At 41.6% G+C, this 18,403-nt stretch overlaps 1 protein-coding gene across 7 annotated transcripts; it reads right to left on the minus strand.

The window, feature by feature from the left end:
- Positions 1 to 180: 180 nt before the first annotated feature.
- Positions 181 to 18,292, minus strand: wdr90 (WD repeat domain 90). 7 transcript variants are annotated; one of them, XM_058061705.1, is made up of 41 exons: positions 17,982 to 18,292; positions 17,782 to 17,876; positions 17,483 to 17,659; positions 17,258 to 17,396; positions 16,857 to 17,021; positions 16,532 to 16,658; positions 15,543 to 15,598; positions 14,556 to 14,737; positions 14,420 to 14,482; positions 14,275 to 14,343; positions 12,586 to 12,696; positions 12,009 to 12,154; positions 11,875 to 11,932; positions 11,582 to 11,700; positions 11,317 to 11,478; positions 11,114 to 11,232; positions 10,923 to 11,039; positions 10,354 to 10,589; positions 10,060 to 10,196; positions 9,502 to 9,632; positions 9,191 to 9,321; positions 8,375 to 8,536; positions 8,171 to 8,299; positions 7,862 to 8,012; positions 7,662 to 7,778; positions 7,345 to 7,449; positions 7,178 to 7,257; positions 6,992 to 7,094; positions 6,796 to 6,917; positions 4,992 to 5,145; positions 4,719 to 4,909; positions 4,483 to 4,651; positions 4,219 to 4,342; positions 3,681 to 3,852; positions 2,980 to 3,102; positions 1,800 to 1,968; positions 1,592 to 1,722; positions 1,153 to 1,296; positions 784 to 900; positions 617 to 701; positions 181 to 538 (listed from the first exon to the last, which is right to left on the minus strand). In XM_058061705.1, exons 1-41 carry the CDS (start codon positions 17,992 to 17,994, stop codon positions 381 to 383), a joined length of 5,259 nt encoding a protein of 1,752 aa, XP_057917688.1. In that variant the 5' UTR covers positions 17,995 to 18,292; the 3' UTR covers positions 181 to 380. The 7 variants fall into 7 exon arrangements, with proteins under 7 accessions (XP_057917688.1, XP_057917685.1, XP_057917683.1 ...); XM_058061702.1 differs by having other exon boundaries at positions 9,191 to 9,375; XM_058061700.1 differs by having other exon boundaries at positions 8,375 to 8,473; positions 8,522 to 8,536; positions 9,191 to 9,375; positions 11,114 to 11,478.
- Positions 18,293 to 18,403: the final 111 nt, after the last annotated feature.

Consider the following 18,403-nt stretch of genomic DNA (forward strand, 5'->3'; position numbering starts at 1 on the left):
TACATTCTCTTCCTGTTTTGAATATGAAACAACATATCTTCAATTCCCCCTCATGACTTTGTTTCCTAGGGAATTGGATTCATTTTGCAGAAGACTGCACTTTTAAAAAGGCAAGCCAACACAAATGTCACCACAAAGTCAGTTAAGGCCGTTTGCATCAAGTTAACACAACAGAAAAGGTAATTTACAGACACGTACAGCATTTAATCTAACTTGAAAAATATACAAAATAAATATTGTCAATGAAAACATCTATACAGTATTGTAAAGCTATACATAAGACAAAAGGTTCACTTCACTGACTTAAGCTTCAACTTTTGGCTCTGTTCCTCCAAAAAAACAAATGGAATATAAACCTACAAGGTTAAAAAAAGGTATCCTCAGAGGCCCTGCACTGCCCACAGCAGGATCTCATTGTGGGCCACAGAGAAGAGGAGAGTCCCTGAGGGGGAGAAGCGGCACGTCTGCAGAGAGTCGCTGTGCTGTACAAAGTCCTGGAACCTGCCACTGGTCCACTTGATCAGTTTCAACACTCGTTCTGAAAGTATATTGAGAGGTGAGGCACACACAGGGTGACACAGACGTTACATTGGTGCTTTGCCGGTTTCTTCTTTACCTTTTGAACCCAAAGCTATGAGTTGGCTCTTGGAGGAGAGGCTAAAGCAAGTGGCCCAGTGGGGGAGGGTGATCTTTTTGATGATCTGCAACCAAACACATTCAACAATTTATTGAATATTCACTCAGCACAGTGTGGTCTTAAATGCAAAGGGGTGAAGGGGGTACCGTTTTCATAGAGAGGCTGTAGAAGGAAAGCTCTTTCTCTACTCCATAAGTAGTGTAGATCACCAGGCTGGGGTCTGTTGGGCAGAAGGAAGCCAGGCTAGGGGGTGGACTGTCATCCTGCAACACAACATGTGGCATCAGTGAAATCATACCAACACCTGTAATGACTCAGGCATCGAGTCTCCAGTATCAATGGGAACCGGGACCAACATTCAGATTTTCCCGGAAATTTTGAAACCCACAAAAAGTTTGGCTTAATTTCAATATATTGAAGTATTTATCAGTGAAACATTTGCAACACAATGATTTTGTGATATTTAAAAAAAAATATTGACGTATGCCGGGGGGAAGTGGCCTAGTTGGTGGTACCTGGCAATATGGCGGAGCAGGAAGTGTGAGCCAGTCCAGCAAACTGCACCTGTACTTGAACCAATCAGCCGTCCAGACACTGACACGCCTGTCGACGCTGGTAGCCAACCACAGCTCGTTCCCCATTATGCCAAAGTCCTTACACTGAGAGAGGGTAAAAGACATTTGACATAAGTAGTGAAAAAAAAAATTGGGAAATTTCACAACAATTCCAGAGTTTAATAGCCTGGAATAAAATCTCCAACCTTGTGCAATTTAGCTGCTGAGAGCTGAGCAGAGGAAATGATTATGACACCCACACTAAGCACTTTTGCATTATAGAGGTATCACATACATGTGACAAACATATCAAGTGTGAATGAGGGGTGGATTTGTCTGTGCCAGAATGAAATGAAAATGAGAGCAATCTCCATGGAGATAAAGGTCTGTGAAAACGGACCTGTTCATTCACACACTGAATGGTGCTGATTGCTGCTCCTTTGTGGTCCATGAAGACACGGAGTGTTGTACCATCCCTGGCGCTACTTACAGCAATTACACCGTTCTTCCCACCAGAGATGATCACATCACCTGTTTGATTAGAACATAAATCATTATCAATCGTTTTAACTTACATGCTCAGAAACAACCCCCCCGCCCCCTCTCACCATTAGCAGAGTATTGGACTGCGGTGACAGCAACGTGGTGTGGCTGCAGCTTTCTCTCCATTTCGGCGGTGGAGAGCCGAAAGATGCGCAAAGTGCCATCGCCATATCCTGCGGCCACAGACATGCGCTGCTTGCTGGAAGACGAGCTCCAGCACACGCAGCTACAGGACTTAGAGGAGCAAACAAAGGCATTGACACAAACAACAACGCAGACACAATTATTGGGTGTAAAATGTAAATGCATTTTTAGATTCTATATTCATGGAATACATTTATTGAAAACTTGAAATTATACTAAAATGTCTTTTGTGATACTGCAGGTTAGGGCGTGTTGTAGTGTGACAGTGTGTGCACAGTGCTGCTTTTAATATTGTCTGTGGCAAGGTTGCAGGAGACAACCCAAATGACTCTGGAGGGGTCCTCTTGGGGAGTGATCTTTATGAGCACCATGCCGCCACCTTTTACTCATTTATATTTCCCTCAGCAGAGTTGAGCTCTCTCTCTCTTGCTAGCTCATTAAAAGAAAACCGCACTTAAAAAAAAAAAATGCCCATCCTCCACAATCCTTATGTGAATCATGAACACATTCATTTCCCTTTTTTATTCGTAATGGTAATGCTAATGGTTTAATTTCATTTGAACATGCATCAGATTACAATTGAGTGCATCACATAATCAGTTCACAGTTCCTCATGTCCAAAAGGAGTAGGAAGAAGCAAAGCTTATTAAATCCTACCCCTCCATCTGGTACTTTTACAATCAGTAACTGTTACATTTGTTCACTTCCTGCTTTCCTAATATAGTATACCCTTATGCGTTCATAAGTTTTTTTGTTATTTTTATCATTATTATTTTTTTTACTGAAGTACGAGGTGATATGACCTTCCAATGACATAATGGCTACCATAGTAACTGTCAATATAGTGATATATATATAGCACATCGTGACTGGTTCAAGACTCTTCATCCTTGTATTTAGCAAACATCAACTTGTATTGTTTCTTGAATTGGCTCATCATTGTGCATTGTTTGAGGTCTATTCTAAAAAGAAGAGTTAGCATGAGGGAGCTAACAAAGCACTTAACAGGACGCACCTATTTCAAATATAAAGCGTCCGAAACAGAGCATCCCTAATCATTAGATGTAAAATTAGATTTGAAAAGTGTTTAACAGTCCTTACCTGATTGAGCACCTGGAACTGCACGACAAGTTCATTACCAGGGAAAGACCACACTCTCAGACTGCCATCTTCACTACAGGTGGCAAAGTGGCTCTCATCAGGGTGAAAGGCCAAATCATTCACCTGGATGTTCATAAAAAACAAAAGCTTTATTTAACGTGATCTCCAAACCTTGTGTTTAAAAGCAAGGAGTTCATCACATTAAAGACCGCCTTGCTACTGTTACATTTGATTCCCAACATAACAAGATCCTTTGTCAAGTGCTGCATACTGTTTTCTAGACGTAGTAAACACTCAGTTCCCATCTTCCAAGCTGGAAGGCTGTTAATAATTTTTCATTATCCGCTCTGAATAAGGAAAGGCTAATGGAAATAAACACATTAAAAGGTGCATTATGTGTGCCTCTCAGTTGCATGCACCGTTATCAGCATTGTGTTGTGCGCAGTGCATGTCCACTCATGAAGTGGGGGTTCTGCAGCCTGGCGCTTCGGGCGAGAGGCAGGGTAAATACTGGACTGGCAGCCCGTCATTCATAGAGCACATATAGATAAACAACCACTTAGACTCATGTCCACACCTATGGATCATTCACAGTCTACAATGAACCTAACATACATGTTTTGGGGATGTGGGAGGAAGCCAGAGATCATGCAATCTTGTGCAAAAAGCAGTACATGTTGTATTGTTCAAACTATTGGTACCTTATTCTTGTGGCCGCTGACCAGACGGACACTGCTGCTGTTCAACCAGTCAATGTACCACAAAGTACCTGCGGTGGTGCCCACAATGCCCATGTCCATTGTGTTGTCAAAGGCAGCGCTGACCGTAGTCCCATCCAGCATTATCTCCTGCTTCAACACCACGGATTTCCCACTGCAAGGATGGTTGCAGAGAACAAAAGACAATCAGCAATGATGGCATTATTCAACATTTCAATACACAGTTTAAGATGTTAACTCATCAGTGGTTATAATGCTGGCTGAGCAGTTTGCTCCTTGCTGCAAATACAACACTGGTTCTGTTTCTGCTGTGTTGTGCACTATAGTTGTTAATAACTGCCAATGTGGTCAATCAGAGTTCTAAATTTTCTTTTTACCTTCTCATGCACTACAAATAATTTCAAAAACAGAAAAAAGAATCAAAAATATGGTTATTTTAAAAGGGGAGAGAAAAACTCCAAGAGAAGGTCCGCAGAAATACTGATTTTGTTCAGTTGATGAAGCCTCTGCTGCTACTTACCTGTCTTTAGTGCCGAGTGCCGTTGCCTGTGGTGTCATACCCTGCACTGCTTCTACCTCCCACAGTCGTAGCCAGTGGGTGTTGCTGCCTGTCAACAGGCTGTTCTCTCGACACAGCAGAATGCCTTCAACAACCAGATCAAATACCCTTCTAGAAACTTGGGACCAGTATACACGCAAATCATAATGGATTGTGTAATGGGAATGTTAATATGCTTTAAAATGCCATGCGGTCATCAAATTATACTTGTTCCAAAAGATTTACCAATCTCGCCCTCATCGGCCTCCCACGTCATGAAGCATCTCTGTGTCTTGATGTCCCAGACGCAAAGATGCCCTCGATTGGTGGCGGTGAAAAGTAAAGAGTCGCTATGGTAGCATAGAGCTGTCATCTCCACATTGCCAACCTCAGCCGGTGCTCTCGCTGTCGTAACCTGAAAGTTGGAAAGGTGTGATCAGTCTTTGTGTTTGAATGCCTGAGGCAGTACTGCAGTTGTTTACCTTGAGGTTTACATCCTGCCCGCTGTTGTGAATGAGGCCAAAGTATACACTTTGGCTGCCCACACAGGCAAGCTGGGCGGGTTCAGAGGGGCTGAAGGCTGCATCGTGAATCGGTGTTGAAACGGTCAGGCCAGTGAGCATCTGAAAGGTCTTGCTGCTCCACAGAGCCACAACTGGGTCAGAGAAGTCTCCTAGCGGGGTGTTGTTAAGAGTAGCTCATTTTAAGTCCAGAATGCCGAACAAATGTTTGTTTTGCACCCCTCCCCCACTCACCGACAGAGAGAATGAAGGCGTCATCTTTGGAGAAAGCGAGACTCTGCACTGCTGCTCTATGGTAGGAAATGGTATGCAAACAAGCTCCACTCTGGATGTCCCAAATGCAAATGATGCTCCTGCCATTACATTTGCTGGCTGCGGACGCCAGTAACTGGACAGAAAACCAGAAACAATGTGGGCTCTGAACTTTGCTTCATCATTATTGCTCTACCACATATTTTGTCAACCACATCTGATACAAACCTAGTGTTGAAGGTGCCCTTTTTTTTGCCAGAAAATAAAAAATAAATAAAATGGGCTGCACGGTGGTCGAGTGGTTAGCGCGCAGACCTCACAGACCTGGGTTCAATTCCACCCTCGGCCATCTATGTGTGGAGTTTGCATGTTCCACATTCCAAAAACATGCTAGGTTAATTGGCGACTCCAAATTGTCCATAGGTATGAATGTAAGTGTGAATGGTTGTCTATATGTGCCCTGTGATTGGCTGGCCACCAGTCCAGGGTGTACCCCGCCTCTCACCCGAAGACAGCTGGGATAGGCTCCAGCAGCCCCCGCGAACCTCGTGAGGATAAGCGGTAGAAAATGAATGAATGTTTTGTGTTCATTATTATTATTGTGTCCACTAACATACATATGCATTTCTGCTATGGTACACAATGTCACACAGACTTGCTATGATTACCAAGGCTAGAGGACTCTTGTCCTTCACATGCTCACAATCAACAGCCTTGGACGTCTGGCCATGTTAAGCTAGCTTCACCCTTGTATATGCACATATAACATTTTTGCCTGGAGGAGACATTTTGTCTAAAAGCCATCCGCTCAGGTTGGACTGATTTGTCTCCTTGCATGCAAGTTTTATTAAATTGTGTCATTATTGTCCAATAACTTGTCTATTGACTATTTCAAGGAAGCAGAAAATGTTCCTTTTCCAGTCAGTTTTCTCTCAATTGCTACTACTGTTGAATATGTGGCTACTTTATTAGAATGGTATGCCCTTAATGTTGACGTGACTTCAGACAGGGTTTATTTAATCTGCAAAAAGGCAGACATGTATGTGTCTCCTGGTGAAATTTGACATCAAAATAGATTGAAGATTCAAATAGAAGCCCTCGTATGCATTTTGTCCAAACAATTGGAGAGTGGGTAGAGAGTGCTTGCTTTCTTGCAGCACCACTCACTCATTAAGCTCTAAAGCTCAAAATTAGAAATTGCCTACAGAATGCAAGTCACTTCCCTGCAGAGCATTTTGGCAGATGCTTTTTCTGATGATCTGCGCTGTAAATGAGGATATACAGCAAATAAATGTAAATATTAGTCAGTGACAACACAACTGAACACAAAATGCAGTTTTTGAAATAAATTTAACTATTAAAATCCAAACATAAATGGCCATGTATGAAAAAGGGTTTGCCCCCTGGTAAAACATAACTTCATTTAGATCTATCAATCTGAAAAAAACATTTCTAAAGCTTTGGGACTCCAGCAAACCAGAGCCATTATCCACAAATGGTGAAAACATGGAAGAGTGGTGAACCTTCCCAGAAGTGGATTACCCCAAGATTACCCCAAGACCGCAGCCACAACTCATCCAAGAGGTCACAAAAGACCCAAAACAACATCCAAACTACTGCAGGCCTCACTTGCCTCAGTTAAGGTCAGTGTTCATGACTCCATCATAAACACGACACTGGACAAAAATGGCCTGCATGGCAGAGTTTCAAGACAAAATCCACTGATGAATAAAAGTGACCAAAAGGTTGTTGGTTGTTGTTTTTTTCATTGTCCAATGAAATGTACCTTAGCGTCATTTGAAACTGCAAGACAAGAGATCTCCTCAGTGTGGCCCTGTAAGTGTCTCTGATGTCCTGAGTTGAGGTACTCCACCACCACTACACTTCCGCAAGAGTACGCAAATAAACCTGTACCAGAAAAATAAAGTTTCAAGAAAGCGCAAAAAGGATTGGTTATTTCACCACTGTAACATTAGGGTTACCTTGACCAGGGCTCCACACCATGTTGCCCCGCCCATTGCCATTGTAACCAATCACAGCTTTCAGCTGCATGCCTGCCTCTGCTGGTTGAGGAGTCACAGCAGCCTAGATAAGAAAAATACTATCACTGAACAAAAAGACAGTAAAATAAGTAATACAATTAGGTATGTTTCCGTCAGTGTTTTTACCTTATCAAGAGTGGAATTGTTAAAACGTGGTATAAAGTGTCGATAACAGTCTGGGCGCACTAGCTTCTTTCCAGGGAAAGCTACAAAATGACAGATTATGGACAGGCATAACAAATATTACTGTATTAAATTATTTCTAATGCTTAACAGTGAAGTTGGGGACTTGCCCTGATGGCTGGAATTCAGGTTTGTGATATCGCTTAGTTCTGTGATCTTGAGGAAGGATGTGGCTGGCTTAGGATTACAGCTGGGATCTGAACCAATTGCTGTGACTGGAACGCGTAGGGTCACAAAAAGAGACAGCAAGAGAGAATGTGCCTGAGGATGGCATTTAACGCTATCGCTACACTTGAATCTCGTTGACATGTAACTTAACTCGTACGGATACTAACACTTCACTCACTTCACTCAGTTGTCAAGTAATTTAATTGTAATTTGACTGGACTCATACCACCTTTGGGTTAGGGAAAAAGTGAGTTATTACCTTCCTGCTCCATCTCTTGGGTGTCTGTGGCGCTAACATTCAGTGGCTGCGGAGGAGAGAAGGGAGTAGGTGCACCTTGTCGAGGCATCCCATTGCAGGCTTGGTCCTCACTTACAGCTTATCATTTAAAATGGTCAATCAGATCATGTGTGGAATAAATAGGAGTCACAATGGCAAGGTGACGAAGAACCTAACTGTACCTGAGGAGGCTGCAGGCTGCAGAGGCTGCAGCAAGTCAACAGGGTTTGCCAGAAAGTCCCACAGAAATATGGCGTCCCCTACAGAGACCACACCCAATTGGCCAGGGGTAAAGCTCACCTGGTTGATGGGCTGACTATGACCTATAAACATCTGGTGAACAAAATACATGCTTGAGTTTCTCCTAATACACAGTCTATAGATTATGTTCAAAAATCACACAAGTTAACACTAATACTAATAATAAGTTGAAAAAAGAAGTACTAGTACATAAACTACAATGAGCAGTCTAAACTACATAAATGAAGTACCTGTGAGTTCATATGAAGCCGCATGGTATAATCCCACACTTTGACAGCATTATGCCCTGCTGTTACCAAGAATCGTCTGTCTTCGCTCACAGCCAGAGAAGAACACCAGTGCTTATGCACTTTGGACACCTGTCAAGAAGAAAAGCAGCCATAAATCATTCAATTGTCAGAAAAGGCAGAAAAGCTACTTTGTGTGCCTGTTACCTGTCGGAGCAGACAGCCTGTCTTGGTGTTAACCCAAAGGATTTTGTTAGCAGATGTAGCTACCAACAAATGCTCAGGGGAGGCTGTGGAGAAGCAGACCTTCAACGCAGAATCCAGAAAGTTGCTCTCTGCATCCAAAATACTCACATCGACACGAAGACACTAGACAAGGAAGCAAACATATGAGGCAATGTGACCTTAAATTGTAGGCAAGAATGCCACATGAAGGGAGAGTAAATCCATCCATCTTCAATGCCGCTTATCATCACTAGAGTTGCGGGGGGCATGCTGGAGCCTATCACAGCTGACTTAGGGTGGGAGGCGGGGTACACCCTGGACTGGCTGCCAGTTCAATCAATCCAAAATCCAGGAATATTCAAACGCATACTTTATACTAGGGCTATCAAATGATTACAAATTTTAATGAGATTAATCCATATATATATATAAATGAATTAATTATGATTAATCACCATTAGCAACTATGTCTGAAATACGGACCTTTTTACTGTATTTAATTAATAGAAAGGTAAACACCTCTAAAAATCTATTTGTTTAACATTAGTCCCTTTAATAATAGCAGAACATTTGAATCACGCCGTGTTATTGTGAGTAATGAGGCATTGCATTCAAATACATCCTGTAAGTTTGACTTGTCTTCAGTGTTTTTTCCTGCATACTTAAATGTAGCTAATTATACATACATTAAGGGTTACAAAGTTGTTTTACAAGCGCAGAGTTTTAAAAAGTACATAAAGGGCATTAAAGTAGTACATTACATGGTAGTACATTAGTGGCAACAGTACTGAACGTTACCTCTTCTAGAGACAGTGCGTTAGCCAAGGTAATTGTGTACTCAGAGGGGCCAACGAATGCCAGACAGCGGCTGTCACTGCTCACTGTGAGGGCATCTGGAGCACGTCCAGTGCCTCTGGCCACCACACCACCTAGACCATCATGTTCAGAGGGAATCAGTCTATATCTGCACTGTTTGACCTTCACTGAAAAAATAACATGGATTAAAGGTTTCGTTTATAGCCAACATACACAGTATCCAATGTCAGGCTTCATTTATACCATCAATTGACCTAAGGTGTATTAGTACATTTGGCAGAGTGTATACGTACAAACAACTCTGATCATTTGGTTGTCCTTCCTTGAAGAGTTGTAGCGTGTGAGAGATCCATCAGAACCAGCACTGTACATGGACTTTCCATTTGGAGCAAAAGCAAGACCCACCACGTCACCTTGATGATGACTATTATAATGGGATGACGATACACACACAGAAAAAAAAATCACAGTCGTCACTGTCTGTTGATGTTTATGTTTTCAGTAAAAAATGCAATTGTCAGAGCTACGTAATGAGTCTGACTCAAAACATCTAAGCTGGCAATCAGATACAACATGCCTCATATTTAAAGGGGACCTATTATGCTAATTTTCGGCCCTTTGTATTGAGTTGTGGACTCCTACAGAGCACCCGCACAGAAAGTTTTCTAGATCTTCCAGAATCGACACCTGTTCCAGATGTACATTCTAACTACATAAAAAATTTAACTTATTGAATATCTGTTGATAATTAATAGCACAATTATCGACCGGCAAAATGTGTTATCGTGACAGGCCAAGACACACCCAAATATAACATCATGCTGAATTTATTTAAATGTGCTCATACATACTTGTGTTCAGCCATGAGCTTTCCACAGGAGATGTCAAAGACTTTGACAATACCAGAGCTGAAACCGCAAGAGAAGATCTGCTCGCTGGGATGAAAGGCAACTGAGCAGGGCCTATCCTCCGACACAAAGTCGTACAGCTGTGAATGTGAGACAACAGAAAAGTATTTTAGCAGTGGATGGTAACACTCATGGAAAATGGACAGGGTGGTTGTGTGATCAGTGTACAAATATTTAACTTTGACATAATATCTCCAGTTGCCTGTTGGATGAAATAATATCCTAGTGATTCCTGACCTGATGCAAGGAGTCCATGGACCAAATGCGTACTGTGCCATCTGAAGAAGCGGTTGTGAGATGTCGGCGAATCCCATCAACGCTGAAGCCAAGCACGGTCTCCGTGTGCGACCTCATCAGCGTGCTATAACCCCGACTGGTCACATCGAGGAATCCCAGGTTACCGGTAGAGGTGGCAGCCAGCACCCGCATGCTGTCTGACGATATGGACGCCACACTTACAGGACCCTCGTGTTCTAGAAAATAATTAGATACTTGAGTTATATTCATACAGGAGTATGATGCTAGTTCAATACCTAGAACATTTACTTATGTTTACTTGTGTATGAAAAGCAAAAGATTTCAAAACTCACCAATCACCTTACACTTAAATACACACTCTATCGAATATAACACGGAGGGTTCCTTGATAAACAAAACAAATCACATCTTAGCTCCTAATTGATTTGTTGTCAAGATGTGCAAGCTAACCCCGATCTACCAAGGACTCATGCATTAAAGATTAGATGATGACCTGAAGAGTAGGAATATTCATCATGTTCCGATTAAGTGTTATGCTACCCGCCTACCAGCTTCTAGGAAGACACTGGAAAAATCCAGAGGCCAGAGCCGCAGGTAGCCATCTTCCGAGCCCGTGGCACAGAAGGATGATGACACGCTGATGCTGTTGATGGCAATACCTTGACCTGTTTGGAAACAAACAGCTACCTTTTCAGTTTATGAATAACAAACACGTCTTCCCATGCAATTTATTTCATACCGAATTTGCTAAAAGCCAGTTTCTCCTGCTGCTGCGCTGGAAACAACCACCTGACACGTCTAATGACAACTCTGGTGAAGTCAATTTCAAAGATGTGGCCGCTCTGGCTGCTGGCAAATCTAAAGTGAGAGAGACAAAGAGGGATATGGTTCTTAAATTTGATCCTTAAAAGTTCAGAGTTGAAGACTGATTTGTTTCCTGACAGAGTTCTATCTGCAAGATGCTGATCAGGGGAGTCTCCTTCCCCAAACACCACATCAGTAAACTCCATTGATTTGTAATCACTAAGATTGATTGGACAGGAACGCAGTATGCCGTTTCGCACCCTCCACAGACGAATGTTGTCACGACCACATGACACCAGCCTGAAACCACAACCCAGCACACAAACACAGAAGCGTGTCATTGAATAGTTATAATGCTCCTAACATTATTTGATGAGATTTCAAAAATTTCAAGGAAGTGTACCGTGAATCATCAAACTTTGCAATTTTCATGGTTTTAATGTCCAGATCTGTTTTTGTTTTGGCTGAGATGCTCACTGTACCACCTTTGTCAACATTGGCTGTCTTCCATACCACAACCAACTGAAATAAAAGAAAAAAAAAAATACATTCCAGGCAAATATAGGTTTTCATTTGGAATTTCAGCAACCCGTCTAATGCGAGTATTGCTCAGCATCTTTTGCTTATTTCAAAAAGAAAGTGTGTAATTGGGCCCTTGAAGCTTTTGGTGGGCAAATTTCCATCTGAGGCACTTGCCGTCTTATTGTGGCTGTCTTTGCCCACTCCACAGAGGAAGCCACCACTGTATGAGAAGCTTTGGGAGAAAAAAAGTACTTAGTGGGGAAAAAAGCAGTGCCTACTACAGTACATATAAGATAACAACTGGTTACCTGAGAGAGATTACAGATTGGGTGTGCATCCTGAACATGGCCAGACAGTTTCCTTTCAGGTAGTTCCATACTCGAACTACACAGTAATTACCCGTTTGTGCAGAGGCCAGCGTTGTAGAATTGCCATTGAAGGCGAGTGCAGACACCTGCAGAGGCACACCTTTTAATATGTTTAATGCAGTCATCACATGCAGCAACATACACTCCAGTGTGCCCTGTTATCATAGAGTTGCTACTGAAAGGCGGCCACGTTGTCCCCATTTAGAACAAACACAACCTCAGCCTGAGAAAAGCAGATTACAACAGACTCATGGTTAACACAATAGATGATAGCGCTTGTATTCATTGTAGAACGGGGGGGAGGGTGGAGCACTTTTCAGCCCTCAGCTGAATTTTGATTGGCCCTGCTGTGTGGTCAAAATTAAATTAATTCATTATTATTTATTACTGAACATTATTATTACACTATACCCCCATTATTATTATTATTCATTAAATGAATGAATGTTCTTTACAGCAGCATGGTTCACGGTATGCAAATTCAGTATGGCACACATTCAAAGAGGAAGTCATTTACCTTATCTGTGTGGCCGATGAAGAATCTCTGCTCATTAGAGTCTATCTTCATGGAAACAACAATAGCGTGACATGGATACACCACAGCGTCACCTGACCTGGTCCATAAGGCCTAAGACGTAAAGAACATTGGACTTGCATGAATGTGTGACTGATGGAATATACAGCCTAAGTAAATACAGTACACCCACTCTCCACTATACAGTAGCGCTCCACAGGGCCATCACTTTCTCACAGAACATTCTCACGGAACAATACTACACTACATGGAACTTGGATCCACTTCACAGGAAGTGGTGTGTGGTCAAGGAAGGCAGGTGAGGTGAAAAACAGACCCCAAAAATGATAACATGAAATAAATATTTGCCAAGTTTCTCTCCTCAGCTTCTTGAGCCCTGCCTTCTGTGTACTGTGTTGGATCACAGCACCTGCCAATTTCTGTTATTGACATTTATTTTTGATTGATTAAATATGAGAGCCATTTAATATACCTGTATAATGTCTTTAATATACGTATGGCATGATTCTTCTTGCTAATCTGACAATAAATGACACCGAAATGTCAAATGGGCGGCACTGCAGCACTCTCCTCACCCTAGAGACGGCAGGGTCACCTTGTCACTTCTGTCCTTCGATACAGAAGAAAAGCATTTTGACAGCATAGACACCAGCTATAGAGCACCAAGTCAAATTCAATAAAAGATGCATGTTTGCGGTGTTGAGTCAGTGGATGAATTTAAATGCAAAAAGAATAGATTATATATCCAAACCATACAGAAGGTCCTAGAGAATAAGGTGCATGCTCTTAATACGCAAATATAAAAAGGTAAGATCGCACTAAATGGGTCTAAGTAGTATTTGAAAACAATTTTTTATAATAATATATTTTTTTTAAACAAAAGTGAATTATATACGTGCCTCACTAGACATGAACCTCACCATTCGTCACTGTAGTCATAGCAGAGTAGATTTACTATCAAAACGTACCTCAATGAACATTACAATAACATTACTGACACCATCGAGTGGCCTGTGTAGAATACCATATAGCATCATGTTTTTGAATGCATCTCCTGAATGCTTCACAATGTGTCTCATTTAGAAATTTTTATGCTTGAAAATGCTTAAATAAGAATGTTTTAAACTAACAATACGTCATTTTCAACCATGAAACAACATGATTTATTAATATATTTTGAAGGAAAAAAAAAATCAAAAAGTCAAATTCAAACCACGGCTGCAAGGTGACCGAGTGGTTAGCGCACAGACCCCACAGCTAGGAGACCCGAGTTCAATTCCACCCTCGGCCATCTCTGTGTGGAGTTGGGTGGGTTTTCTCCGGGGACTCTGGTTTCCTCCCACATTCCAAAAACATGCTAGATTAATTGGCGACTCCAAATTGTCCATAGGTATGAATGTGAGTGTGAATGGTTGTTTGTCTATATGTGCCCTGTGATTGGCTGGCCACCAGTCCTCTCACCCGAAGACAGCTGGGATAGGCTCCAGCACCCCGCGACCCTCGTGAGGATAAGCGGTAGAAAATGAATGAATTAATGAAATTCAAACCACGATGTGGCAAGGGATGACTGCTAAAGGTATTGTCCCTTGAGAAGATATGAACTGACGGCAGCAGGCTGCTACAGATAACCTTTAAAAAAAAAGTGTGTTGAAATGGACTAAACAAGCATACACATTTGGTGGTGGCTCCTCCAAAACCGATGATTCTCCTGAGCCTGAGAATTGGGTCCGGCAACAGCTTCTAATAAGGAGAGAAAGACAAAATTTAAACACTATAATGAGTGCTGCAAAATATCTTGGTAGTATTTTTATGTGACCTGCTCTTTGGTGTCTTCAGAAAAGGACACGCAGACAGGATGTTGAAAAGGGCTTTCAACACACTAGGAAGAAAAGAATCTGAGTAGGGGCTATTATGTGATTACATTTACTGATTGGCCTTTTAGGATGATTCACCTCCTCTTCAGTGTCCCCTTTGCAGAGGTCATCCTCCTGGTGCACACCGGCCTCACTGGTATCGCAGGGGGGAGGAGATGGGAGTTGGTTGGGACTGGACTCCTGCTGTGTGAGGACTTCCGCCAGCTCCGGTATGCTGCTCACAGCAGAGGAGCCTTCATTTTCAGTAGGGCTGGTACTTCCTGATATGGGGACAAATATCAGACTTGGGCTGCACAAAAAAAATCTCTCTAAATGACAACAATTAAATCTTCGGCTACCACAGACATACTTATAATTTTTTTTTTCCAACACGAATGCCTGACCTGAAAGATGGATTAATACATATTTCAAGTTTTTTTTGCGCAAGAGGCATAGAGGCCAGAGGTGATGCCACAACTGCACAATAGAAGAGATCATATTTGGTGCAGTAAAAATTGCTGTAAAGACAGCCACAAGGTGGCGGAATTGCATTTTATAAAAGCATCTTTCTCATCTCATAGTGTCCAAGGTTACGCGTTGATGAGAAATTTTTAACATGCACAAACACGTGCACTCAGTTCCGTTTTGTAAATAGTTAATGGTCAATAAATACAAATTATTATGTTATTTTCAGGTAAAACATTTTTTTTGTGTTTATGTTGTGCCGTAAGGTTTTTTTTTTTTTTTTGATATTTTGATTAAATATATATGGCTACAATTGTGTCAAAGGGATGTATCTGAGGGGGTGTTAAACTCGTACTTGTCTTGTATATTTCCAAGCTAAGTGTGTTGTAATGATTTTAGCATTCTTTGCAGGATGACACAGTGATTGAGACTGTTGTATTGAGTAATGACCTAGTGTGATTTCCAATGGGTTGACAAGATCATTGTGAATTTTCTCACAGCTCATGTTTGGCTCCGTTCAAAATGCTGCCCGGTCCAATATGGCAGTTTATGATATGTGGTTTATAGTCCAAGAGGCTTATATATTTACTTTTTGTATATGGTCCTGCTAGTTTTACTCACCAGCTTCATTGTTGTCGTTGTCTATAACGTTAAAATGTTGTCCTTCCGCTGGAAACCTAGTAGATAAAGACAAGTTCAGAGTTTCCATAGAAACACGACATACACTGACTGGCCATAACCATAGGGCACCCAGCAAATCTAACCTTTATACAGTAAACCTTGGATATATCGGATTCAATTGTTCCCACTGGTTTTGTCCGATATAAGCGAAATCCGTTATATGCGTATATCGGATTTATATCCGGTATATGCGTAAATCGGATTTTATCCGTTATAAAAAGGCACTTCCTTGACTATGTTTCCAATGTACCTGGACTGGGCAATGAAAAGAGACGTAAGGTAATGAGAATTTAACTTTATTGGACTCTGAGCATAACAAATTGTTAATTAAGCTAGGCCCTGTTACGCCCGTCAGGCCTACGTTATTTCCAATAGTGAGGTTAAGATCTCATTCAATAAATCCCAGGGTGTTTTCTGGCAGCATTTGCCAGAATAACCCAGTTTCGTCGGCATTAAATCCTCTGCTTTAAAACGTCTCAGAATGACAGCTAGCTTCGGAGCGCCACGATGCGGCCATCCGATATATGCGAGGGAAATTTAATGGAAATGCATTGGAACGGGACTGGAGATTTTGTCCGAAATAGGCGAAATCCGTTATAAGAAATCCGATATATGCAATGATTTTTTATTGGAAATGCATTACAGAAAAATCGGTTCTTTTTTATCTGTCCGTTGTGAGCAAATTTCCGATATATCCGAGGTTTACTGTATATTCTTTTCCCTTATTATGCAAAATTGACACACGCCTTCAGATATACTATTGTGGGATCTCTGAGATGCATTCAAATTGGTGGGAAAAAATATAAACGCAGGACTTTTTTTAATATATTCACAGGCAGCGGCATCGGCCAAATCTCTATTAAAAGCTTTTAATAGAGATTTGATAAAAAAGAACCGATTTGATAAACAAAAGCATCATTTAAGGTCACCTGACATAATCATAGAAGTCATGCCAGGAGCGTCCTTTGGGCACTGGAAACACCATGTCCCTGGGCATTGGTCCCGTGGTGGCTGAAGAGGCCAGACCTGTTGGCTTCAAATCGTGGTGGGAACCCTCTGTAGAAAGAGCGGATTATATAAGGAGTTAGAAAGATGAAGGATCCTCCATCTTGAGATGTACTGAGGATGGCTTCTGCAACAATGATGGATATGTGAAGGACTGAAGGATCAGTGATTCTTACAACTACTATGTACATAAAATAGACAACATTGATGGTTATACTGTCATTCTAACATTAATCTATGGAGCCTCACCTGGACTAAGCTGCAGGTCGCTGGTAAAAATGTTTTTCACACACATGTAGGAGCAAAGCTTGATGTTCTTCAGATGACTGTAGTAAAGATGGTTGAGGTAGGTTGAGAGAATGCCCTGCAGATCAATCATCAGACAGGTCCAACGGACTTGGAGGCAGACTGGAGCTATGGAAACGGGACCAAAAACTCTGATATCTTTTCAAAAATACGCATTTTCCCTACTAGGTGTTTAAAAGTGTATTGGAGGGAGCCACAAGGAGAAGGCTGAAGCACTGCATGCAGCTCCAGAGCCACAGGTTGCTAACCCCTGGTATATACCATAAAAGCATGGTGTATTAATTGCTCCAAATTGTACTTTTTGGTTGTTCTACTTCGGTGGTTCTACTGTAAATGTATTTTACCTTGTAGTTTTGATGTGGCTTTCGTTTTAACAACTGAATCTTGGTCCGATTCGCTTAGGATGGGGAAGTAAAGCGATGTAGGAGTAGATTTAAACTCTTTGAATGTGTTGGAGAGGGAGATTCGGACCACCCGGCCATCCTATGCATCACAAACAAGAAAGCATAACAAAATATTTCATCAATTATTTAGAAATACCTCACATCCCACAACATTGGTAATGTTACCTCTGCTAAGACTTCCAGGAGGATCATAAAAGATTTTCCTGGGAAGGGCTTGAAGAGGAGGTAGATATAGCGTCCTGTCAGTCCTAGAGACTGAGAGTTGCTGTTAGGGATTCGCATGTAGCTCTCTTTAGGTCCAGAACCTTTGATCCGAAACACGGAACAGTTGATGGTCTTGTCCTAAAGTGGATTATGGAGAATGGACACAAAATTATTGCACTATATTAGCAATGGTGACCTTTTTGAGGGGGATTGACTGTCCTAATTGCACTTCGCAATATGTATGAATATGACATTACTACCATGTATGTGGAAACATCTCCTTCTTTTGATGACTTCTTCCACTCTCCAACTTTGAAGAGTTTGAAAACGTTGACGTAAGGATCCTGCCATTCCGCTATAAATGTAAACAGGTCACATTGAGGATACATTTCAAGGCTAACTGAATCAAAGTTGTTCCATTACATTTAAGTCGGCGTGCTCACTGTGCTTAAATTCTTACCTTTCGAGGCCATAGACAGTGAACAATTCTAACCCACTGGTTGATCTGATGCAGAGATTTATCTGTAGTCACAACCTTCCTTCAACTACATTAAACACATTAGCTTAAAAACTCGCCGCTAAATAACAAACTAAGGACTCTCTCCGTTGACCGGTTGTTTTAACTAAATAAACTTCAAAGTGCCGAACAAGGAAACGTCGAGTAATTTGTATTATTAAGAAAGAATAACGTAGAAAACTTTAATTGACAACTGTGAAAGCATATATATCCTTCCCGCTTCAGTATCCGCCGTTACCAACAACAGCGTGATACGAATGACGTCACCACGTTCCGAACCTCATGATGGAGCTTATGGGTAATGTAGTTCTACAAGTAATTTATCGAACAGGAAGATTTATGACCTACAATAAATTTTTATCCGT

Source organism: Doryrhamphus excisus, chromosome 22 (assembly GCF_030265055.1).
Source record: "Doryrhamphus excisus isolate RoL2022-K1 chromosome 22, RoL_Dexc_1.0, whole genome shotgun sequence".
Taxonomy (NCBI): Eukaryota; Metazoa; Chordata; class Actinopteri; order Syngnathiformes; family Syngnathidae; genus Doryrhamphus; species Doryrhamphus excisus.